Genomic DNA, 26,938 nt, shown 5'->3' with positions numbered 1-26,938 from the left:
GAACAGGGCCATTTGCGGGGCATGCCCCAAGAAGTTCAGCTCTTTTGCCTGTAAAAAAAAACATACAATACCCCCCCCAACATTACAACCCACCACCCACATACCCCTAATCTAACCCAAACCCCCCTTAAATAAACCTAACACTAATCCCCTGAAGATCTTCCTACCTTGTCTTCACCATCCAGGTATCACCGATCCGTCCTGGCTCCAAGATCTTCATCCAACCCAAGCGGGGGTTGGCGATCCATAATCCGGTGCTGAAGAGGTCCAGAAGAGGCTCCAAAGTCTTCCTCCTATCCGGCAAGAAGAGGACATCCGGACCGGCAAACATCTTCTCCAAGCGGCATCTTCGATCTTCTTCCATCCGGAGCGAAGTGGCAGGATCCTGAAGACCTCCAGCGCGGAACATCCATCCGGACCGACGACTGAACGACGAATGACTGTTCCTTTAAGGGACGTCATCCAAGATGGCGTCCCTCGAATTCCGATTGGCTGATAGGATTCTATCAGCCAATCGGAATTAAGGTAGGAATTTTCTGATTGGCTGATGGAATCAGCCAATCAGAATCTAGTTCAATCCGATTGGCCGATCCAATCAGCCAATCAGATTGAGCTCGCATTCTATTGGCTGATCGGAACAGCCAATAGAATGCGAGCTCAATCTGATTGGCTGATTGGATCAGCCAATCGGATTGAACTTGATTCTGATTGGCTGATTCCATCAGCCAATCAGAAAATTCCTACCTTAATTCCGATTGGCTGATAGAATCCTATCAGCCAATCGGAATTCGAGGGACGCCATCTTGGATGACGTCCCTTAAAGGAACAGTCATTCGTCGTTCAGTCGTCGGTCCGGATGGATGTTCCGCGCTGGAGGTCTTCAGGATCCTGCCACTTCGCTCCGGATGGAAGAAGATCGAAGATGCCGCTTGGAGAAGATGTTTGCCGGTCCGGATGTCCTCTTCTTGCCGGATAGGAGGAAGACTTTGGAGCCTCTTCTGGACCTCTTCAGCACCGGATTATGGATCGCCAACCCCCGCTTGGGTTGGATGAAGATCTTGGAGCCAGGACGGATCGGTGATACCTGGATGGTGAAGACAAGGTAGGAAGATCTTCAGGGGATTAGTGTTAGGTTTATTTAAGGGGGGTTTGGGTTAGATTAGGGGTATGTGGGTGGTGGGTTGTAATGTTGGGGGGGGGGGTATTGTATGTTTTTTTTTACAGGCAAAAGAGCTGAACTTCTTGGGGCATGCCCCGCAAAGGGCCCTGTTCAGGGCTGGTAAGGTAAAAGAGCTTGTAACTTTTTTAATTTAGAATAGGGTAGGGAATTTTTTATTTTGGGGGGCTTTGTTATTTTATTAGGGGGCTTAGAGTAGGTGTAATTAGTTTAAAATTGTTGTAATATTTTTCTTATGTTTGTAAATATTTTTTTATTTTCTGTAACTTAGTTCTTTTTTATTTTTTGTACTTTAGCTAGTTTATTTAATTGTATTTATTTGTAGGAATTGTGTTTAATTAATTTATTGATAGTGTAGTGTTAGGTTAATTGTAGGTAATTGTAGGTAGTTTATTTAATTATTTTATTGATAGGGTAGTGTTAGGTTTAATTATATCTTAGGTTAGGATTTATTTTACAGGTAATTTTGTTATTATTTTAACTAGGTAACTATTAAATAGTTATTAACTATTTAATAGCTATTGTACCTGGTTAAAATAATTACAAAGTTGCCTGTAAAATAAATATTAATCCTAAAATAGCTATAATATAATTATAATTTATATTGTAGCTATATTAGGATTTATTTTACAGTTAAGTATTTAGCTTTAAATAGGAATCATTTATTTAATAAGAGTTAATTTATTTCGTTAGATAAAAATTATATTTAACTTAGGGGGGTGTTAGTGTTAGGGTTAGACTTAGCTTTAGGGGTTAATCCATTTATTAGAATAGCGGTGAGCTCCGATCGGAAGATTAGGGGTTAATAATTGAAGGTAGGTGTCGGCGATGTTAGGGAGGGCAGATTAGGGGTTAATACTATTTATGATAGGGTTAGTGAGGCGGATTAGGGGTTAATAACTTTATTATAGTAGCGCTCAGGTCCGCTCGGCAGATTAGGGGTTAATACGTGTAGTTAGGTGGAGGCGACGTTGTGGGGGGCAGATTAGGGGTTAATAAATATAATATAGGGGTCGGCGATGTTAGGGCAGCAGATTAGGGGTACATAGGGATAACGTAGGTTGCGGCGGTTTACGGAGCGGCAGATTAGGGGTTTAAAAAAATATGCAGGGGTCAGCGATAGCGGGGGCGGCAGATTAGGGGTTAATAAGTGTAAGGTTAGGGGTCTTTAGACTCGGGGTACATGTTAGAGTGTTAGGTGCAGACGTAGGAAGTGTTTCCCCATAGGAAACAATGGGGCTGCGTTAGGAGCTGAACGCTGCTTTTTTGCAGGTGTTAGGTTTTTTTTCAGCTCAAACAGCCCCATTGTTTCCTATGGGGGAATCGTGCACGAGCACGTTTTTGAGGCCGGCCGCGTCCGTAAGCAACTCTGGTATCGAGAGTTGCATTTGCGGTAAAAATGCTCTACGCTCCTTTTTTGGAGCCTAACGCAGCATTTGATTAAACTCTCGATACCAGAGTTAAATTTATGGTGCGGCCAGAAAAAAGCCCGCGGAGCGTTAACAGCCCTTTTACCGCCGAACTCCAAATCTAGGCCTTACATTGCTCAAACCCTAAGCTAAAAATAAAACCCACCCAATAAACCCATAAAAAAACCTAACATTAACCCCCGACTATACACTTACAGTTTTCGAAGACCAAACATTCATCTTCATCCAGGCAGCAGAAGTCTTCATCCAACAAAGCCGGCATCCAGACGGCATCTTCTGTCTTCCTCCATCCGGCGCGGAGCGGGTCCATCTTCAAGACATCCGGTGCGGAGCATCCTCTTCTTCCGATCATTGCTGTAGAATGAAGTTTCCCTTTAAGTGACGTCATCCAAGATGGTGTCCCTTACATTCCGATTGGCTGATAGAATTCTATCAGCCAATAGGAATTAAAGGTGAAAAAATCATATAGGCTGTTGCAATTAGCCAATAGGATTGAGCTTGCATTTTATTGGCTGTTTGGAATAGCCAATAGAATGTGAGCTCAATCCCCGCTGATTTCTGTGGGGCAATGCCCCGCAAAAGGCCCTTTTAAGGGCCATTGGCAGTTTAGTGTAGGCTAGGGTTTTTTTATTTTGGGTGGGCTTTTTTATTTTGATAGAGCTATTAGATTAAGAGTAATTCGTTTTTATTTTTGATAATTTCTTTTTTTATTTTGTGTAATTTAGTGTTTATTTTTTTTTGTAATTTAGATAATTGTATTTTATTAATTTAATTTATTTTATTTGATTGTAATAATAGGTTTTAGTGTAAGGCAGGTTAGTTGTATTTTACAGGTAAATTTGTATTTATTTTAACTAGGTAGCTAGTAAATAGTTAATAACTATTTACTAACTAGTCTACCTAGTTAAAATAAATACAAACTTACTTGTGAAATAAAAATAAAATATAAGCTAGTTACAATATAACTATTAGTTATATTGTAGCTAGCTAAGGTTTTTTTTTACAAGTAAGTATTTAGTTTTAAATAGGAATTATTTAGGTAATAATTGTAAATTTAATTTAGATTTATTTTAATAATATTTATGTTAGGGGGGTTAGGGTTAGACTTAGGCTTAGGGTTACGTTATGGTTAGGTTTAGGGATTTATATATTTATTTAGTGTTAGTGAATTGGGAAGCCAGAGGTTTAGGGGTTAATAACTTTAGTATAGTGGCAGCGACATTAGGGGCGGCAGATTACGGGTTAATTACTGTAATGTAGGTGGCGGCGATGTTAGGGGCAGCAAATTAGTGGTGTTTAGGCGTGTTTTTTATGTTAGGGTGTTACTTTTAAACTTAAAGGGACATAATACTCATATGCTAAATCACTTGAAACTGATGCAGTATAACTGTAAAAAGCTGACAGGAAAATATCACCTGAGCATCACTATGTAAAAAAAAGAAGATATTTTACCTCACAATCTCCTCAGCTCAGCAGAGTAAATTCTGTGTAAAAAGTTATACTCAGCTGCTCCCAGCTGCAGGTAAAAATAAAAAAAAAAAATGAAGAAATGAACAGCAGCCAATCAGCATCAGCAGTGCTGAGGTCATGAACTCTTACTGTGATCTCATGAGATTTGACTTATCTCTCATGAGATTTCATAGTAAACTTCCTTTACCTGATTGGTGAAATAATATGAGAGTTCACGATGCTCATCCCCTAAGATGTCCCAGGACAGACACACTAAAATGCTGCTTAGAAATCCTTTACAATGGGAGGTGGCTACTGAGGAACTTTTGAGGTAAAATATCTTTCTTTTTTACATAGAAATGTTCAGGAGATATTTTCTAGTCAGCTTTTTACAGCTATGCTGCATCACTTTCAAGTGTTTAAACATTTGGGTATTATGGCCCTTTAACTTTTTCTTACCCCATAGACATCAATATGGCTGCGTTACAGTGCTTTTGTTTCCACAATCGCAGATGTTACTTTTTTTTAGGCGACTCTCCCCTTTGATGTCTATGGAGAAATCGTGCACAAACACGTCAAAACACTGCTTGTATTTGGGTGAGGTATGGAGCTCAACGCAACCATATCGCCCGCACAAGCCGGGTTTTACAAAACCTGTAATAGCAGCGCTATAGGGATGTTAAATGCTGCAGCTTTTGTGGCGGTCGTTAATTTCCCTATATCGGTCAAAACTCGTAATCTAGCTGATAGTTAGTTATGCAAAACTCAGGAATGGGTAATAAAGGGATTATCTATATTTTTAAACAATAAACATTTTCAAGTAGATTGTCCCTTTAAGTATGTTGTCTGACTCAACTACATGCTACAAAGTGATTGATTAGATCAGTGCAGGAGGTTATTTATATTTGCTCTTTAGCTGGTTCACAGACTTTATAGCAGTTTATAGCAATTTGAAATATTTTTAAAATATACTTCATATGCATATATTTTGCAGTAGTGTGTAATTCCTCATATAAACAATGTATATATAAAAATGTATTTAACCCCTTAATGACAGATGACTTACAGTGTACAGTGTCTGTCATTAAGCCCTTAAAGAAACCCACACTTACCCTACCCTGTACGGTGGCTGTGTCCTGGGCTATAATAAAGCCGGTCTCATCTAGAGCAGCGAGATTGCGCTATTTCTGCATGCTTAATGAGTGAGGTATTGCAGAAAAAGCCTATTGGAGGAGACCCCAGGCTACCAAACACAGGAATATGGAGTCTCTGTGATGGCATGCCTGTAAGTTATTGGAATCAGGGTGCCTCCATTTCATGAGATGCATGCTGCAATCACCATGTTTCTTATGCTGTTTTTTTCAAATAGCCTCACACGCAGGGATCCAGTAACAGTACAGTAAAAGTAAAATATGACTATTACTGTATATATAATCACTGTGACAGCCAATCACAGTTATTTTATACTGAAAATGATACTATCTTACTGTAGTGCATGCTGGTATGAGGCTCACTGGGTAATCACTGGATGCCTCAGCCCCATGTTCATGTAATGGCTAGTGTAGTTGTACACATTTCTGAACCTCACCATTTTGATTAATGTATTCCTCTAAAATAAATAAAAATGCTAACAGTGGATATAACAATAAAGCAAAAAGACAATAATAATGTAAGGTGGGTGGAAAGGTTTTAGCATCAGCTGCCCTTTTATTACATTTACTAAGGTAATATGTACTGCCTACAGTTTGAATGTGACACATCTAGACAAATAGACCTTTTAAAATGGATCCCCCCAATACAGCACTTTTAAATGTAATTACTCAAAAAACCTTCATGGAAATTAATTTTAAATGACGAATAAAGTTTTCAATCAATACATATAACTGAATTACAAAATAATATTTTTTTAATGACAGAGTCATTTTAAGTTGCTTACAACATGATATGCATTATACGTGTACTAAATTCTAAATTATAGTAGTAGTGTTTAAATAACAGTAATCAGTTCAAAAAAAGAGTGAATATTGCAGGGCACATACTATATAGCTTGTTTTTAAAATATGTTGCTAATTCAGGTGACTTAAGTTTCCCTTGTGAAATTCATAAAGGTTAAATCCCCATTATAAGGTCTCTAACTCACTTAGGGACGTTCTCTACATTTCTGAATTACTGAAGTGGAATGAAGTGGAAAATTAAATGCAAGTTTCATCCATTTTAGTCCTTTTATTTTTTTGTGCAGCTTAGCAAAGGTTTGGAACGTAAACTGCATTTATTTAAATGTGTTTTTGTTCATAAACTATGTTAAAATAAAATGCAAAATATAATCATAAAGTTGAGCACAATAAAGTATTTAATGAAATGAGAGTTTTATTCACTTTACACTTTGTATTTTATTTGCTTGTAGCAAATGTGTGGAAATTAATTTGAAGTGACATTTTAAAGGGACTTAGGGAATTAGATCACTAATATTTCATTACTGTGTTCCATTATATAGTAAAGATAAATTCTTTAGGTTTGCTATATAATAAAAATCTCACAGGGAAGGTCCCAACAAACCCTGGCTAACCCTGACATTTTCCTTCTACTGTATTAGGGTGTGTGTCCAATTGTACTTTAGGACATCCTTACTCCCTCCCATGTACTTTAAACTATGTGCTCCCTCCTGTAAAAGGTCCTCTTTTTTCCTCCCTCCTATAAAACTGCCTCCTTCCTCCTCCCTTCTGTAAAACTCTCTTTTCCAAACTTCTTTGAAACTCCATCCTTTCTCTAAAACTGTCTTCTTTCCAATCTCTCCTGCCTCCTACCTCTTCTTCCCTCCCTGCTCCATGCTGCTCCTTCCTCGCCCATGCTCCATGCTGCCCCTTCCTCACCCATGCTCCATGCTGCCTCCTCCCTGCTTCATGCTGCCTCTTCCTCCTCTCTACTCCATGCTGCCCCTTCCACCCCCATGTTTCATGCTGCCTCCTCCCTGCTCCATGCTGCCTCTTCCTCCTCTCTACTCCATGCTGCCCCTTCCACCCCCATGTTTCATGCTGCCTCCTCCCTGCTGCCTCTTCCTCCTCCCTACTCCATGCTGCCCCTTCCACCCCCATGCTTCACGCTGCCTCCTCCCTGCTTCATGCTGCCTCTTCCTCCTCTCTACTCCATGCTGCCCCTTCCACCCCCATGCTTCATGCTCCCTCCTCCCTGCTCCATGCTACTTCTTCCTCCTCTATACTCCATGCTGCCCCTTCCACCCCCATGCTTCACGCTGCCTCCTCCCTGCTTCATGCTTCCTCCCCCCTCTTTTGTCCTCCCTGCTCCAAGCAACCTCCTCCCCATGCCTACTCCATGAAACCTGCTCCCTCCTCTTTACAAATTGCTCCATGCAAATTCTTCTGTTTTTCCTGTTCAATTAAACCTCCTACATTTTTTAAGACATTAAACCATTACTTTTCTTCAGATTTCCACAAATGTATATACAGCTACATTGAAGATTTAAACCTTTAAACCTTTTAATAAATATATAAATCTTAAACATGTTTGTAAAATTTCTGTTATTAAACATTCTGTTATCACACTTTTTAAAAATGTTTTATATAAGAAAGAGAGGTGGAGACAGAGAGGAAAGAACACATACAGATAAGAGGAGTTTAGTGTTTGTCTGTTTTGTGTTTGACGCTAATAGAAAAGAGATATGATAGTTGAATGTGGAAAAAATAATATATATATGTATATATATATATATATATATATATATATACTACTAAAAGAAAACGTTTATTAAAAAGTGACGAGAGAATGTTTGTGCATTGAAATACAGTACAGGTAAAAAAACAAAAACAAATCAGAATTCCAAAATCCAAAATTATTATTATTTTGTGTTCTAAAATGCAAATTATAGTCTATATCTATATATTTACCTCTATAACTATAAAGTGCTGTACTATCTTTAGGATGGTACTATGCATACAAAAATAATAATATAATATACAACTACCTTTAGGTTGCATGTATAATCTGTATTATGACATGTACATATTGCCTAAATTACATAAAAATATTTTTACTAGTAAGGGTTAATGTGGAAGGGGTGCTTTGAGTGGGGAACAGAGAAATTATAAGGGTGATACTGGTAAGCCGATATGTGTATACTGTAGATAGCAGTGTATATTAAAGGGACAGTGAATACCTTGAGATTTGAGTATAAAATGTTTAGTTATCTAAAATAACACAACTTTGCAATATATTTCCATTATTTATTTTGCCCCCTTATCATGTAATTTAGCTCTGAAAATTGAGCAATTTCTAATTCTCAGAATTTGAAATGCACCCTGCTGACTTATCAAGGCTAAACCTGCCACATATGCACCCCTAATTGGATTTCTCAGATAACTGCAAAGCAATGTTTTTTTTACTAACTTTATGACAGTGCCTACCCTTGTTGTCTATGGACTAAAGCCCAGATTGGCTTCTCTAAATAAGGAAAATGGTGGGTGGAGTTTAGCTATTGAAAAACAATTGAATAAAAAGGATGTCAATGTGTTTTTAAAACATTAAAGGGATACTAAACCCATTTTTTTTCTTTCATGATTCAGATAAAGCATAGCGTTTTAAACAACTTTCCAATTTACTACTATTAGCAATTTTTCTTTTCTTTGCTCTCTTGCTATCTTTAGGTTCAGCACCATGGATAGCACTTGCTTATGGGTGGCTACATTTAGCAAACCAATAAGAAAGCATAACCCAGGTTCTGAACCAAAAATGGTCTGGCTCATAAGCGTACATTCCTGCTTTTTAAATTAGGATAGCAAGAGAACAAAGAAAATTTGATAAAAGAAGTCAAATAGAAAGTTGCTTAAAATTGCAGGCTCTATCTGTATCATGGAAGCAAAAATTTGGGTTTAGTATCTCTTTATGAAGTCTTGGCCATTAAGTTATTCTAAAGCAGCACAACAGAAAAGTCTTGTTATTGCTAGGTGTTTACTGTCCCTTTAACTGTAACACAACTGTTCCCTTTTATTGTGGTTATAAAGTTCTCTTCTTACCATCTCACAAAAGCAGCCATACTTATCAACACTTACCTAAATATAATGATAAATGAAATGTACCAACTAGATAGTCACTGATACAGTAAAATGCACTTTGTATCTTCCAATGCATCAGTTTAGATTTTGCCGTAATAGTTTGTTTGTGATAGTAATTATTCAGAGATATTCTCATTATTCAGACTATGTTATTATGATTAACATTGCACAATTTTACTAGGCTTTTTAAAGTGCTGCATTGGTTATATGAATTAAATTTATAAATAGTCTGTTATGGATTACTGTTGGAGGTTCTCACTCATTTGAATCTGTTTAGCAACTAAAATTATTTTTTTCTTTTGTTAACAGTAGATAAATGCTTTGTCTTCAAAATCTTAGATTCCCAGGGCACTTTTTTTTGTAAACTAGAAAGAGACCTGTAAATATTTAAAAGTGTAAAATGATTTCAAAGCATAAAAACACTTACAGGCACAGTCTTCATTCAATGGTAATTTGAGGAATGCAGGTGCTCGCTTTAAAAACGATACAGTTAATGTAACTTCTTCTCCAGCATTTCGTAAAACCTGTACCTGGGGAAAAAAAATCTTTAAATATATACAGCAAATGCTTAAACGGACAGTAAAGACAAAATTAAACTCTCTTGATTCAGATACAATTTTAAACAACTTTCCAATTTACTTTTGTTATCAAATTTGCTTTGGTGTCTTGGTATCTTTTATTAAAGAGTAAAACTAGGTAGGCTTTTAAGAGCTCAGAAGTGTGCACGTGTCTTTTGTACTCTATGGGGGGTAGTTATCAACGTGTCAACTTTGCTGCCTTCGCCGGCCCAATACGCCCGCTTAAGCTCGCCTACCTTCGCCGCCGCGGACCTGAAAAAATACGCCTAAGTTATCAAAAAAAGCTGTCAAAAAGCCGCGGGGCGATGAGCAGCGGACTGTGAGAGTTATCACTCATCCGATCTCGCTGCTCTTCGGCTGTTTGACAGCTTTCTTGCTAGCCTGTCACTAAGCACCCACACTATCTACACTGTTCTACCCCCTATACCGGCGCCCCCGGAGCCCCCTGCAACTAAATAAAGTTACTAACCCCTAAACCGCCGATCCTAGACCCTGCCGCAAGTCTTATAAATGTATTAACCCCTAAACCGCCGCTCCTAGACCCCGCCGCAAGTCTTATAAATGTATTAACCCCTAAACCGCCGCTCCCGGACACCGCTGCCACCTACATTATACCTAGTAACCCCTATCCTGCCCCCCCTATACCGTCGCCCTCTATACTAAAGTTATTAACCCCTATCCTGCTGATCCCGCACCTCGCCGCAAATAAAAAAATAGTTTAACCCCTAAACCGCCGCTCCCTGACCCGCCGCAACCTATATTAAATTTATTAACCCCTATCCTGCCCCCCCTACACCGTCGCCACCTATAATAAATTTATTAACCCCTATCCTGCCCCCCCTACACCGTCGCCACCTATAATAAATTTATTAACCCCTATCCTGCCCCCCCTACACCGTCGCCACTTATAATAAATTTATTAACCCCTATCCTGCCCCCCCTACACCGTCGCCACCTATAATAAATTTATTAACCCCTATCCTGCCCCCCCTACACCGTCGCCACCTATAATAAACTTATTAACCCCTATCCTGCCCCCTTCTACACCGTCGCCACCTATAATAAATTTATTAACCCCTAATCTGCCCCCCACTACACCGCCGCCACTGTAATAAAATTATTAATCCCTAACCCTAAGTCTAACACTAACCCTAACACCCCCAAACTTAAATATTAATTAAATAAATCTAAATCATATTTCTATTATGAACTAAATGAATCCTATTTAAAACTAAATACTTACCTTTAAAATAAACCCTAATATAGCTACAATATAAATAATAATTATATTCTAGCTATCTTAGGATTTATTTTTATTTTACAGATACCTTTCAATTTATTTTAAATAGGTACAATAGCTATTAAATAGCTATTAACTATTTAATAGCTTACCTAGCTAAAATAAAGAGAAATTTACCTGTAAACTAAAAACTAACCTAAGTTACAATTACACCTAGCACTACACTATACTTTAATAAATTATTCCTATTTAAAACTAAATACTTACCTGTAAAATAAACCTAATATAGCTACAATATAATTAATAATTACATTGTAGCTATCTTAGGATTTATATTTATTTTACAGGTAACTTTGTATTTATTTTAGTTCAGCTCTTTTGCCTGTAAAAGAAAAATACAACCCCCCCAACATTAAAACCCACCACCCACATACCCCTAATCTAACCCAAACCCCCCTTAAAATAACCTAACACTAATCCCCTGAAGATCATCCTACCTTTAGTTGTCTTCACTCAGCCGAGCCACCGATGGAACTGAAGAGGACATCCGGACCGGCAGAAGTTATCCTCCAAGGGGCGCTGAAGAAATCTTCCATCCGGGCGAGGTCATCTTCCAAGAGGCGCTGAAGAAGTCTTCTATCCGGGCGAGGTCATCTTCGAAGCCGGGTCTTGAATCTTCATCCCGCCGACGCGGAACATCCTTCTTTCCCGACGAACTACCGACGAATGAAGGCTCCTTTAAGGGACGTCATCCAAGATGGCGTCCCTTCAATTCCGATTGGCTGATAGGATTCTATCAGCCAATCGGAATTAAGGTAGGAAAAATCTGATTGGCTGATGGAATCAGCCAATCAGATTAAAGTTCAATCCGATTGGCTGTTCCGATCAGCCTCGGTTGACGGCTTGATAACTACCCCCCTATGACAGCAGTGGTTTGAAAAAATTGCATAACAAAGCTGCAAATAATGTTGCAGACTACTGCTGCCATAGAGTACTAAAGATGTGTGCACACTCCTGAGCTCTTATGAAGTAAATTTGATGATAAAAGTAAATTGGAAAGTTGTTTAAAATTGCATCTGAATCATGAACGTTTAATTTTGACTTTACTGTCCTTTTAACTATAGTTAAAAAATTACAAACATTTAAAAGTTACAAACAATATGCATTTACAATTAATGCAAACATTGTTATTTTCATTGCATTTTCACCAGTAAAGAAAATATCCAATAATGCAAAGATCTTGGAAAGCTATATGTATTTTGGAGTTTTCCCTGTGTAAATGTATTAGTTCGTAGTTACTTTTTGCTTATAGCTACCTACAAGGGGATTACTACAATGTTATCAGGATATTCAGTTAGGTAAAATTACCAGCATGATTATAAACTAGCATTTTGAAAACAAAACAAAAAACAAACAAACATAAAGGGCCAGATTTAGAGTGAAGTGCTAACAGTTTACGCACAAGAAAAAAGGGGTTTACATGGCTGTTTGCACGTGTCAGGTGTAGCACTCATATTACAAGTTGAAAGTAAACGTGATTGCTTGAATAATTGAAGTTAATGAGCACCCCCAGAGCTCTGGTTAACTGTGTCGCAAAACAAAAAAGTGCCACAAAACACAACAAAAATACATTACAAAGTACAGTTACACTCATAATAACACCATCTAATAGAAAGTATTAGAAAAAAATGCACAAAAAAGTTATAAGGACCCAAAGATATGTGGCTTCAGGTGTTAGAAAGAAAAAAAAAGGATTCAAAGGGCTCTAACTTAGAGATACATACATATACATGTCAAAAGATGTATGTATATATATATATATATATATATATATATATGAACACGTGTGTGTACATGTTTTTATGTATTTATATGTGTATATATGTAGTTACAGACATATATACACATATAAACACATAATTGCTTATGTATACATATATAGACATATATATAAGTGCATTGGAGCCCATTACAGTCAAGTAGATGAAAACATGTTACATATTAATCCAATATTTATATTTACTAAAGTGTTATACTGTGTATTTACTTTAAATAGTTCACATTGCAATTTTCTGCACATAGCAGACTATGTTGCATGTACAGTGGGACCTCGGTTTAGGAATTTAATGCGTTCTCCGGGACGTTTCGTATTGCGAAAAATTCGTAAACCGAAACACGGTTTCCCATAGGAATGCATTGAAAACCAATTAATGCGTTCCGGAGGTAAGAAAAAAGGCTCCAAAACCTGCTGCAAAAGGTTCCAAAAGGCTCCAAATGGCTCCAAAAGGCTCCAAATGGCTCCAAAAGGCTCCAAAAGGCTCCACAACTTGCTGCAAATGGCTCCAAAAGGCTCAGCAACTTGCTGCAAATGGCTCCAAAAGGCTCAGCAACTTGCTGCAAATGGCTCCAAAACCGGGACACTTGTTTCGTATTGCGAAAAAATTTGTAAAACAAAACACGGTTTCCCATAGGAATGCATCGAAAACCAAATAATTCGTTCGTATTGCGAAAAAAATTCGGAAACCGAGGCATTTTTTCCCCAGAATTTTCATTCGGAAACCTAAATTTCGTTTACCGAGTCGTTCGTTAACCGAGGTCCCACTGTATTTCTAAAGAGATATTCCTATAAATATCTGTATATATATCTATACCAATATATAATCATGTTTATATATAGGTATATATAAATATTGTAGCAAAATGCCATCAGATATATGTAGAAATATGTATTTATAAATAAATAGAACATATTCTGCTTTGTGAAGAACATTGGAAAGGGAAATATTAATATTTTCATTTCGGGTTTGTGTTAGGTTTTTTCCACTTTTTTGCTCCATTGACTTCTATGGGGGAATACGTTAGGGTGCGCACAATATACTAACTTTGGCTTTTTGCTCACATTGGGCTAGTAAGTGAGCGAAAACTTTTTATTTTCAACTTGTAATATGAGCCCTACCCAATGCATGCAAAAATCTTAAATCTAATGGAGTTAGCACACAAACAGGAGTTTTACTGCTTCTGATTTATAGACACGTGAAAAAAACAGCACAGTGAACAGATAACTGATTTATCCCCCCAGCTATTAAAGCAGGATATTACATTAAAAGTACCTTGAAATGTAAACAACTTCATAAACTTATTCATGACAATAGATCATACATATGCAATTTAGAAGGGACATTAAACTCAAAATGTAACCCCCCCCTAAAAAAGGTTTATTTAATAAAATTATAAAAACATTGTAATATATATTTATTACTTATTTTGCTTCCTTTTGTTGTGAAATACCACTGAAAATTGTTGTCAGGAATAAGTGCCCCATGTATCAAATGTTGTGCGGGCAAGGTTTTCAACTTAACAACCTATCTGCATGTGGTTTTATGGCATTCAGGCAGGGTACCCTGTTTCATACACGACCGGCAACAAGGAAAGGCAGTGCTCAGGATACCACTCACACCAAACGAAGTAATAGCAGTCAAATCAGCCGGGTAACCTGTTTGTCTGCTTCCGAAAGTACCATTACACACTCAAGTGGGTGCGTAATGCTGCCCCCCCTTCCCTCATGTGACCAATTACACAAGAGAAGAACTTGTCAATCACACCGAGCAAGCGAGTTTAGGGTGATTTCTCTCTGCCACTTCAGAGGTGACAGAGATTTAAAAAGCAGCAGTCTGATGACCATTGTTTCTTGCATGTGCGAACCTGCCCTGCAAACGCTCCAAAGAAGCTTATGCTACTTAGTTCATGAAGCCAGAAGAAACAGCCTTCTAACATAAAAGCAGGCTGAATTCAATAACTATGGAACTATATAAACTAGCTTCCAAAAGCATTATTTGTTTAGTTGTTATTACATGCTTTAGTATTGTGAATATTTGCTGCCTGTCCTGACCTTTTTTCTATTGTACATTATGGAGTCTACAATAATAGCTGAGGCTATTACAGCACTAGCTCAGAAACTTGACATCCAGAGCATACAGTATAAGATATAAGTGTGAGTTGATATGTGTGACAGGTGTGTAGGTAACTGTATCTGTAAGTTTTGTGCACATGCGTGTATATGTGTGTAAGGGACAATGTGTGTATGTGTGGGAGACTTTGTTTGTGTGTGTCTATATGTATAAATCACCCTTTTCTGTATCAGAACTCCAGATAAAAACTCCTTGATCTAAAAATTGTTAATGACTTTTCTCATGCACCAGCAGGCCCCTGCCCATTACAATAGTAGTGAAGATACTAGGCGGTATGTGTTAACTCATGGACTATGAGCCTGTAGGGATCTGAATGTGTATCAAAAACTATACATTTATTTTTAATATTTAATGTAGAGTAGAAATAAATTTGGGTCTGTTTTGAACAACCAGTTAACTCAATTATGGATAATTTATTGAATTAATAGTGAAATACTTGAATCTGTGTTATACCACCTTGAGGAAAAAGAGGCTTTACCCTCTCCAATGCATATGCATACCACATTCTTATTTAAAGGGATAGTAAACACCAAACGTTATTGTTTAAATGAATCCCTTTATTCACCATTCCCCAGTTTTATATAACCAACACTGTTATAGAAATATACCTTTTACCTATGTAATTACCTTGTATCTAAGCTTCTGCTGACTGCCTCCATATCTCAGATCTTTTGACAGACTTGCATTTCAAGTGCTGACTCCTAAATAACTTCACGTGTGTGAGCACAGTGTTATCTATATGAAACACATGAACTAACACCCTCTAACTGTGGAAAACTGTCAAATGCCTTCAGATGAGAGGCGGACTCCAAGGGCTTAGAAATTAGCATATTGGCCTACCTAGGTTTAGCTTTTAATTAAGAATAACAAGAGAACAAAGCAAATTTGATGATAAAAGTTAATTAGAAAGTTGTTTAAAATCGCATGCCCTATCTGAATCATGGAAGTTTAATTTGGACTTTACTATCCCTTTAATCTTTTTTCTGGGGACAAGGAAAAGCGTTAAATAATTTAATTTTACTAAACAAACCTGTTTTTTAATTGGAACATGCTTATTAGAAGTTGCAGCTTCACAAAGCTATTTTGTGTTTAATGTCACTTTAACTAAGTACTTGCAAAAACATACAGAGATATTTTGTAGTTCTGAAAAACTCACCACTTCTTCATGTTTGCATTTTCTTACATTTATGCCATTGATCTGCAATAAAAAAAAAAAAAAGTTTTCTTATGCTCTTATTTCAATATGACATAAAAAGTAACTTTTTGAAATGTAATAAGATTTTACCTGCAGAATGGCATCTCCTATGAATAGAAGGCCAGAAAGCTCAGCTGTCAGAATAGGGATAAAAAGAAGTATATTAAATCAATATTCAGGTATGTGCACATCACTAGAACATTTTCTTGTGGAAAAAAAAAAAACACACCCCATACTAGAATAACAATTTGCTGTGTGTTCAATAAAATAAAGGCCAAGACAGAACATTTTCTAAGCTACTGACATGTTTTTTCAGATAATGAAAACTAATCCACTTAACTCTCCTATGAGCAGTTGTAGGAGTCATGGACTAGGTAATTTTGGTATTTCAGAGATTGGATTTTCTTGATGAGAAGTAAGAAGGATGCTTCTATCTGCCACAGTGGTATAATTCAATTTACCTTTAATTTTCCCCCACATAATAATTCCTTTTTTTCATTAGCCAGTACTCACATATAGATTGAAAAAAGCTTGAAATAATTCCCAGACTTTTAGAAGAATAGTTCTACTTTACACATTAACACAGTAAACCCCATTGTAAAGTATAAAATAAATTTGTTGAGTGAATACATTTTGATTGCTTCTAAATGTGTACAAATATAACCTTTTAGGGATCAACAAATGTGTTTAAAATTGTTTCAAATTTCCATTAAAAGGCAGCTTAAATCATTATTTTCAGTGAAAATAAAAATTTGAATTCTCCAGTTAGCTTTCATAAGTGTCATACTTCTTATTCCATATTATATATGGAGCTGTTTTTATTAATGGGACATTGGAGTGCGCAAATTACATGCTGCAATTTGTAAGTGCATGTCATTTTGCACCATTCACTGTGGAACTCTATGGGCCTCATTTAAGAATGTTAGGAATGTTCTTCTCATGTTTTCCGCCAGCAATGCAGCATCAACTTGCGAAAGTTTTGATTGCACAACTCCTCTTCTGTAATCTTGCCCCTGCTTTAGAGGAACCAGTCGTGCAAGAGCAGGGGTTGTCAATCATCCCAGTCGGTGCACTCTGGGGTGATTTAACTTTGCTGAATGCTTGGAAAGAAGTAGTATTAAGGCCTCTGCTTCTAAACTTGCAAGCTAAATGGCTATGTTAAGAAATTTGCAAGCTGCATTATTTTTGGCTCCTCTGTAAAATTTTACCCATGTGTGTACTCCCCTTTTGTGAGTGAGTTATAAATTACATGCACTAACAAATTAGAGCATGCCATTTTTGCACAACAATGTCCCTTTAACATGAAACATGCCTTAGGCTCACTCGATATTAAATATTTTTTAAAAATAAACTTTTTTTAATTTCAGCTATAAACCAACTGGGCTTTTTAATCTTACACCGTCAGTCAATATACTAATTTAACCATATTATAATCATACATTATTTATATAAATGTAATGACAACATTTTTAACTAGTTAATTTTTGGAGCACCAATAGCGAAATGCCAGCGAGTCATATAAAGCACAGAATAAGATTAAAATTAATTTCCTTTATTCATAACACTGGATAAGAATGTAAAATACAGCAGTAAACCAAGCTGTCTAATTTGTGGAGCAATAATGATTTATTATCAAATATTGATTATTTAGATTTTAAGAACACACATTTTGAATTTTGTCAAGCTTTTTCCCTCACAGTAAATAAATGTGTATCAAATCCTGGTTTTAAAAGATGTTACTGCAGCATACAGGTGCTTCCGTTGTAATTACATTATATTTCTGTTATACACAATTATCACTTAGCATGCACCATGATTTTCTGATTATTAAGAATGACTACTTAATTAACATATTTAAAAGTATAGGCTAGTTGTAGCATCTTACTGTGAGGTGCTGTTTAAATTAAAGCTAGATAACAGAGTAAAATTATCTTAAAGACTACAGGGAGAAACCACATTTAAAAAAAAATGCTGAAAATGGATGAGACTTTTTCAGTTGAAAATAATGAAACTCCCTTGAATGCAGAGTATGAGGTTAACACTTGAGCAACAGGGGCTGATAAAAAATTCTCAATTTGGAGCATATGCAAATGAAATTGTTTTCGGCACAGTTTAATCACAGCTGAACTCTATGGGCCTTAGTTTAATTTGTATTCGTTTTTAGTTTTGCTTATTTTTTATTATCTATCAGTTTAATTAGTACACTGTGACGTTTGCAACAACATCACCAGCATATAGTTAAATAAATTGGTGAGACTTGCAGAGATAAAATGCTTCAAGAATATGCTTAGAGTGGTGAGAAAACTTCAAATAACAAAAGGAACAGCCTGTCCATTCTATTTGCTCATTTTATAAGAAAAATAAAAATTATCTGCTAGATTACGAGTTTTTGTCGGTAATGGTGTGCGGGGCTAACAAGTCTTTTTTTTCTCACCGCTCCCTTAAGACAACAATGGTATTACAGGTTTTCTTCAAGCCGGCGTTAGCCTCAGAAAAGTGAGCGATGAGCAACATTTAGCTCCACATTTCACTGTAATACCAGCGCTGCTTACGGTAGCGGTGAGTTGGCTAAACATGCTTGTCCACGATTTCCCCATAGGAAACAATGGGGCTGAGCTGGCTGAAAAAAAAAAACCTAACACCTGCAAAAAAGCAGCGTTCAGCTCCTAACGCAGCCCCATTGTTTCCTATGGGGAAATAAAAGTTAGATCTGCACCTAACACCCTAACATGAACCCAGAGTCTAAACACCCCTAATTTTACACTTATTAACCCCTAATCTGCCACCCCAACATCGTTGCCACCTACATTATTTTATTAACCCCTAATCTGCCGCTTCAGACACCGCCGCCACCTACATTATACTTATGTACCCCTAATCTGATGCCCCTAACATCGCCGAACCCTACATTTTATTTATTAACCCCTAATCTGCCCCCCCCAACATCGCCGCAACTATATTAAAATTATTAACCCCTAATCTGTTGCCGCCAACGTCGACGCCACTATAATAAATGTATTAACCCCTAAACCTGAGTCAAACCCTAACAGCCCCCTAACTTAAATATAATTTAAATACATCTAAATAAATTTACTACAATTAAATAAATTAATCCTATGTAAAACTAAATACTTACCTATAAATTAAACCATAAGCTAGCTACAATATAACTAATAGTTACATTGTAGCTAGTTTAGGATTTATATTTATTTTACAGGCAACTTTGTATTTATTTTAACTAGGTAGAATAGTTATTAACTATTTAATAACTTCCTAGTTAAAATAAGTACAAATTTACCAGTAAAATAAATCCTAACCTAAATTACAATTACACCTAACACTACACTATCATTAAATTAATTACATAAATTAACTACAATTAAATTAAATAAACTAAAGTATAAAAAAAAAACACTAAATTACAGAAAATAAAAAAAGAATTACAATCTTTTTAAACTAATTACACCTACTCTAATCCCCCTAATAAAATAAAAAAGCCCCCCAAAAAAATAAAATTCCCTACCCTACACTAAATTAGAAATAGCCCTTAAAAGTGCCTTTTGCAGGGCATTGCCCCAAAGTAATCAGCTCTTTTACCTGTAAAAAAAATACAATACCCACCCAACATTAAAACCCACCACCCACATACCCAACCCTACTCTAAAACCCACCCAATCCCCCCTTAAAAAACTAACACTACCCCCTTGAAGATCACCCTACCTTGAGCCGTCTTCACCCAGCCGGGCACAAGTGGACGTCCAGAGGGGCAGAAGTCTTCATCCGATCCGGCCAGAAGAGGACATCCAGACCGGCAGAAATCTTCATCCAGGCGGTATCTTCTATCTTCTTCCATCCGGAGCGGAGCGGGTCCATCTTGACACGGAGCATCCTCTTCCATCCGACGGCGACTGAAGAATGAAGGTTCCTTTAAGTGACATCATCCAAGATGGTGTCCCTTCAATTCCGATTGGCTGATAGAATCCTATCAGCCAATCGGAATTATGGTAGGAAAAATCCTATTGGCTGATGCAATCAGCCAATAGAATTGAGCTTGCATTCTATTGGCTGATTGGAACAGCCAATAGAATGTGAGCTCAATCATATTGGCTGATTGGATCAGTCAATAGGATTTAACTTCAATCCTATTGGCTGATTGCATCAGCAAATAGGATTTTTCCTACCTTAATTCCAATTGGCTGATAGGATTCTTTCAGCCTATCAGAATTGAGGGGACGCCATCTTGGATGACGTCACTTAAAGGGACACTGAACCCAAATTTTTTCTTTTGTTATGCAGATAGAGCATGACATTTTAAGCTTTCTAATTTACTCCTTTTATCAAATTTTCTTCATTCTCTTGGTATCTTTATTTCAAATGCAAGAATGTAAGTTTAGATGCCGGCCCATTTTTGGTGAACAACCTGGGTTGTCCTTGCTGATTGGTGGATAAATTCATCCACCAATAAAAAAGTGCTGTACAGAGTATTGAACCAAAAAAAAGCTTAGATGCCTTCTTCTTCAAATAAAGATAGCAAGAGAACAAAAAAATTGATAATAGGAGTAAATTAGAAAGTTGCTTAAAATTGCATGCTGTATCTGAATCACAAAAGAAAAAAATTGGGTTCAGTGTCCCTTTAAAGGAACCTTCATTCTTCAGTAGCCGTCGGATGGAAGAGGATGCTCCGTGTCGGATATCTTCAAGATGGACCCGCTCCGCTCCAGATGGAAGAAGATGCCGCCTGGATGAAGACTTCTGCCGGTCAGGATGTCCTCTTCTGGCCAGATAGGATGAAGACTTCTGCCCCTATGGACATCCGCTTGTGCCCGGCTGGGTGAAGACGGCTCAAGGTAGGGTGATTTTCAAGGGGGTAGTGTTAGTTTTTTTAACGGGGGATTGGGTGATTTTTAGAGTAGGGTTGGGTGTGTGGGTGGTGGGTTTTAATGTTGGGGGGGTATTGTATTTTTTTTTACAGGTAAAAGAGCTGATTACTTTGGGGCAATGCCCCGCAAAAATCCCTTTTAAGGGCTATTCGTAATTTAGTATAGGGTAGGGAATTTTATTATTTTGGGGGGCTTTTTTATTTTATTAGGGGGATTAGATTAGGTGTAATTAGTTTAAAAAAATTGTAATTCTTTTTTTATTTTCTGGACTTGAGTGTTTGTTTGTTTTTTGTTCTTTAGTTTATTTATTTTAATTGTATTTAATTGTAGTTAATTGTAGGTAATTTATGTAATTCATTTAATGATAGTGTAGTATTAGGTGTAATTGTAATTTAGGTTAGGATTTATTTTGCAGGTAAATTTGTACTTATTTTAACTAGGTAGTTATTAAATAGCTAATAACTATTTAATAACTATTGTACCTAGTTAAAATAAATACAACGTTGCCTGTAAAATAAAAATAAACCCTAAGCTAGCTACAATGTAACTATTAGTTATATTGTAGCTAGCTTAGGGTTTATTTTATAGGTATTTAGTTTTAAATAGGAATAATTTATTTAATTGTAGTAAATTTATTTTGATGTTTTTAAATTATATTTAAGTTAGGGGGCTTAGACTTAGGTTTAGACTTAGGTTTAGGGGTTAATAAATTTAATATAGTACCTGCGACGTTGGGGGCGGCAGATTAGGGATTAATAAATGTAGGTAGGTGTCGGCGAAGTTAGGGATGGCAGATTAGGGGTTAATAAAACTTAACTAGTGTTTGCGAGGCGGGAGTGTGGCGGTTTAGGGGTTAATATATTTATTACAGTGGCGGCGATGTCCGGTCGGCAGATTAGGGGTTAAACATTTTAGTTAAGTGTTTCCGATGTGGGGGGGGGCTCGGTTTAGGGGTTAATAGGTAGTTTATGGGTGCTAGTGTACTTTGTAGCACTTTAGTTAAGAGTTTTATGTTATGGCGTTAGCCCATATAATGCTTCACTACTGACTTTTAAATGCGGTAGGAGTCTGGACAGGAGAGGGTCTACCGCTCACTTTTTCAAGCAATCGTAATACCGGCGTTAGGAAAATCCCATTAAAAAGATAGGATATGCAATTAATGTAAGGGGATTTGCGGTATGTGAAAATCCCGGAAAAAAAGTGAGCGGTACACCTGTACCTGCCTGACTCGTAATACCAGCGGGTGTTAAAAAGCAGCGTTGGGACCCCTCAACGCTGCTTTTTAAGGCTAACACAAGACTCGTAATCTAGCCGTATGATTGCACTTTTTAGACATTATACTTTGTAATTATTCTATATAACAAACATCTATAGTGTACATGTTTACCCTGCAAAAAAAGTTTTATGTGTGTATATAAATCTGTTGGCGCTCTACAAATACCTGATAATCTGATAATAACAATAATATATATATATATATATATATATATATATATATATATAGTATATATATATATATATATATATATATATACAGGGAGTGCAGAATTATTAGGCAAATGAGTATTTTGACCACATCATCCTCTTTATGCATGTTGTCTTATTCCAAGCTGTATAGGCTCGAAAGCCTACTACCAATTAAGCATATTAGGTGATGTGCATCTCTGTAATGAGAAGGGGTGTGGTCTAATGACATCAACACCCTATATCAGGTATGCATAATTATTAGGCAACTTCCTTTCCTTTGGCAAAATGGGTCAAAAGAAGGACTTGACAGGCTCAGAAAAGTCAAAAATAGTGAGATATCTTGCAGAGGGATGCAGCACTCTTAAAATTGCAAAGCTTCTGAAGCGTGATCATCAAACAATCAAGCGTTTCATTCAAAATAGTCAACAGGGTCGCAAGAAGCGTGTGGAAAAACCAAGGCGCAAAATAACTGCCCATGAACTGAGAAAAGTCAAGCGTGCAGCTGCCAAGATGCCACTTGCCACCAGTTTGGCCATATTTCAGAGCTGCAACATCACTGGAGTGCCCAAAAGCACAAGGTGTGCAATACTCAGAGACATGGCCAAGGTAAGAAAGGTTGAAAGACGACCACCACTGAACAAGACACACAAGCTGAAACGTCAAGACTGGGCCAAGAAATATCTCAAGACTGATTTTTCTAAGGTTTTATGGACTGATGAAATGAGAGTGAGTCTTGATGGGCCAGATGGATGGGCCCGTGGCTGGATTGGTAAAGGGCAGAGAGCTCCAGTCCGACTCAGACTCCAGCAAGGTGGAGGCTGAGTACTGGTTTGGGCTGGTGTCATCAAAGATGAGCTTGTGTGGCCTTTTCGGGTTGAGGATGGAGTCAAGCTCAACTCCCAGTCCTACTGCCAGTTTCTGGAAGACACCTTCTTCAAGCAGTGGTACAGGAAGAAGTCTGCATCCTTCAAGAAAAACATGATTTTCATGCAGGACAATGCTCCATCACACGCGTCCAAGTACTCCACAGCGTGGCTGGCAAGAAAGGGTATAAAAGAAGAAAATCTAATGACATGGCCTCCTTGTTCACCTGATCTGAACCCCATTGAGAACCTGTGGTCCATCATCAAATGTGAGATTTACAAGGAGGGAAAACAGTACACCTCTCTGAACAGTGTCTGGGAGGCTGTGGTTGCTGCTGCACGCAATGTTGATGGTGAACAGATCAAAACACTGACAGAATCCATGGATGGCAGGCTTTTGAGTGTCCTTGCAAAGAAAGGTTGCTATATTGGTCACTGATTTGTTTTTGTTTTGTTTTTGAATGTCAGAAATGTATATTTGTGAATATTGAGATGTTATATTGGTTTCACTGGTAAAAATAAATAATTGAAATGGGTATATATTTGTTTTTTTTTTAAGTTGCCTAATAATTATGCACAGTAATAGTCACCTGCACACACAGATATCCCCCTAAAATAGCTATAACTAAAAACAAACTAAAAATTACTTCCAAAACTATTCAGCTTTGATATTAATGAGTTTTTTGGGTTCATTGAGAACATGGTTGTTGTTCAATAATAAAATTAATCCTCAAAAATACAACTTGCCTAATAATTCTGCACTCCCTGTATATACACACACACATACATATATCTCAGATGCATTTCAAAGATGGTCACAAGTCTGGTGATACTGTTCACACATCCTCTTTGTAGAGCTTACATTCCTAACACCATCTCACCAAAAAAAGTTTGCACTATTTTTTTTTATATTGTGAACATTCAATATTTACACTTGTTCTCTGAGAAACTATTTTTGGTTGCAGTCTGTCTTTTTGAGTTGGAGGTAAACATTGTGGACTGAATCATAGAGGATTACTTATGTATGGCACAAATTATGCATATGAATGAGGAAGTGTGACTGTTGCTGCTAATATAATGATTTTGATGTTTGTGAAATGAGTCACAATTTGTAAAAGATGCACATGAAAATACTCAGTATGAATGTGCTTTGTATAATCATAATCCTAAATACAATCTTCTAAGCAAAAACAAAGTTCTTAAAAATTAAACCTAGGGGTCATTTTAAAGAGACAATGGACTCTATAATATTTTCTTCCCTTAATTGTGTTCCCAACTATCTATTTTACCTACTGGGGTGTATTAAATAGTTTAAAAATAGGCTCCTTCCCCTTTATTTTCTCATTTGAAATAGGCAAAATAAGCTATTGTATTCCCACCTATACTGAGCATTTCAGAACTTAAAGGACCAGTTCACTCAAATCCGGAACACAATATGCAGTAATGGTTTATAATAATGCATACTGAAATTAAGTATGTAAAAATAAATACTTTTTTATGTTGTATTTCACACACAGTCCTCAACGATCCCGAACGCCTGGTTAAAAGGGATGGACAACATTGCATTTTCAGCCCACCCCCTGTCCAATCATATGCGTGCAATTAATTAGATGCACGGAAATATTTTTTATTATCGATCACGTAGCATCAATGTTAAGCTAATTAGTAGTGAAGCAGACAAATTAAACAGTAGTGGGGGAAAATTGGGATACGCAGTGGACTGTTACAACGTACTTAGCCAGTGTGCCCTTCTGTGAAAGGGCGTTTAAAGGCATAATGTATTATTTATTATCTATGTCAGGTAGCTGAATTATTTTGGCAGCAAACTAAATATGAAGAGCTTGCACTCAAATTACTATGGTGATTGCACCTTCCACACTTCAAATTAAAAACCAGCACGGTATTTCTTTTTATCCCTGATATAAAATAGGGAGGTATTGTATGAAGAAAGTGTTCACATATGAACACGGACACGCTTTTATGCAGTGCAAGCCCATGTTTACACTATCCATGGCATTACGGCCACAAAATATTATTATGGGCTTAGGTTACAAATTTAAAAACGGACAATTCAGAAAACAATTTCTTGCAGCAAACAACGATTACAAAACAATAATCAGCCATACTATGATTACATATTTATTCTCTTTTGTTTTTAAATTGTATTCATTTTTGAGTAAACTGTCCCTTTAAGTTATAGTTACAGAAAAAAAAATCTAAACAAGAAGGTTGCGACAGAGAGAAACTAAAATGTTAATTTTCCATTGTTCTCTCTAAGAATTGGCATTTGAGTAAACCATAGTAAAGAAGTTACGGAGGACTTTGTGTAAATAATTTAATGCAGGGGTGGACAATTATCGACCTTCCAGCTGTTATGGACTAAATCTCCCATAATGCTCTTTCAGCGATAATGCTGGCAAAGCAACATGGGAATGGGAAATATAGTCCATAACATCTGGAGGGTCGATAATTGCCCACCCATAAATTTAATAGATATGATAATTAAATATTTTTGTGCTACATGATCAGTCTATAGCATTGTATTGTTTTGTGGTTTGAGTTAGCAGAAATTGTTATTTGTATACAAAAATATACCTAAAGGAACACTTTCTAATACATTTTAAACCCTACAGCTGCTATAACAAGTAATTGGAAACAAAGTTTACAGTACACACTGTCCATTTAAGAGGCCAAGAATAAGCAGAATTCCCAATAAGGAAATTTATATGCCGGCCTCTTAACAACTAAGAAGCTGAAATTTGTAAAAATATGTCAACCTGTTACACCCGAGGATCGGCACCTTACTTTCCCCCCTTCTCCCAAAATGTTTCTATAACTGTTCATAATAACATCATTACTCTGGTCCCTCATGCTGATTGCCTTGTGGGTCACACTTGACTTAGATCTTTCATTCACTTCTCACATCCATCTGCTTCCACCTTAAAAACATCTCCATTTGCTACCTCTTCACACAAGAAGAAACTAAGATTTAATACACTCTCTCATCACTTCCCTACTATACTATTGCAACTTCATCTGCTCTGGTCTCCCTAGCTGTCATCTATCTCTATTAAATCAATAATGAATACCTTTGCCAAGCTGATCTTCCTTAAACATTGCTCTTTATCTGCTGCAAGATATTGGCATTGCAAGGGCCATTAGCCGCATCATAGTATTATAAGCTTGCATTTCTTAAGTGAGCATTTTATAAGTGAGGCATTAAGAACTAGGCAAAACAATTCAAGAATTATACTCAATACGCACCAAATTGCTGCTTATTAAGCTAAACAACCTGTCTATTGACATCTGCTAAAGGAATAAACGCTACAACAAGTTAACCCTACTCTTTCAGGTATGTCAAGTGAATCCCTGCTAAAACATATCCTACAAACATCACTATTTTTTGCTGCTATTCCACTAAGTGTACTTTCTTTTGGTATGTCAACTAAGTCCTTGCTGTAGCATATCCTAAAAACCTCACTATTTTCTGCTGCTATTCCACTCTGTGTACTTTATTTTGGTATGTCAATTGAGTCCCTGCTGTAATAAAGTCTGCAAACCACACTGTTTTTTGTTGCTATCCCACTCTGTATACTCTCTTTTGGTGTGTAATTGTAGGCTGTTA

At 36.9% G+C, this 26,938-nt stretch overlaps 1 protein-coding gene across 1 annotated transcript in view; it reads right to left on the bottom strand.

Annotated features, from left to right (window-relative positions):
* SNTG1 (syntrophin gamma 1) overlaps positions 1-26,938 on the bottom strand; it is a 710,288-nt gene that overhangs the window by 401,394 nt on the left and 281,956 nt on the right. The window contains 3 exon segments of the mRNA XM_053715033.1: positions 9,550-9,652; positions 16,065-16,106; positions 16,194-16,237. Coding sequence (XP_053571008.1) covers positions 9,550-9,652; positions 16,065-16,106; positions 16,194-16,237 — 189 coding nt within the window.

The sequence above is a fragment of the Bombina bombina genome, chromosome 5, assembly GCF_027579735.1.
Source record: "Bombina bombina isolate aBomBom1 chromosome 5, aBomBom1.pri, whole genome shotgun sequence".
In the NCBI taxonomy this organism is placed as follows: Eukaryota; Metazoa; Chordata; class Amphibia; order Anura; family Bombinatoridae; genus Bombina; species Bombina bombina.
This window is presented reverse-complemented; position numbering and strand designations above follow the sequence as displayed.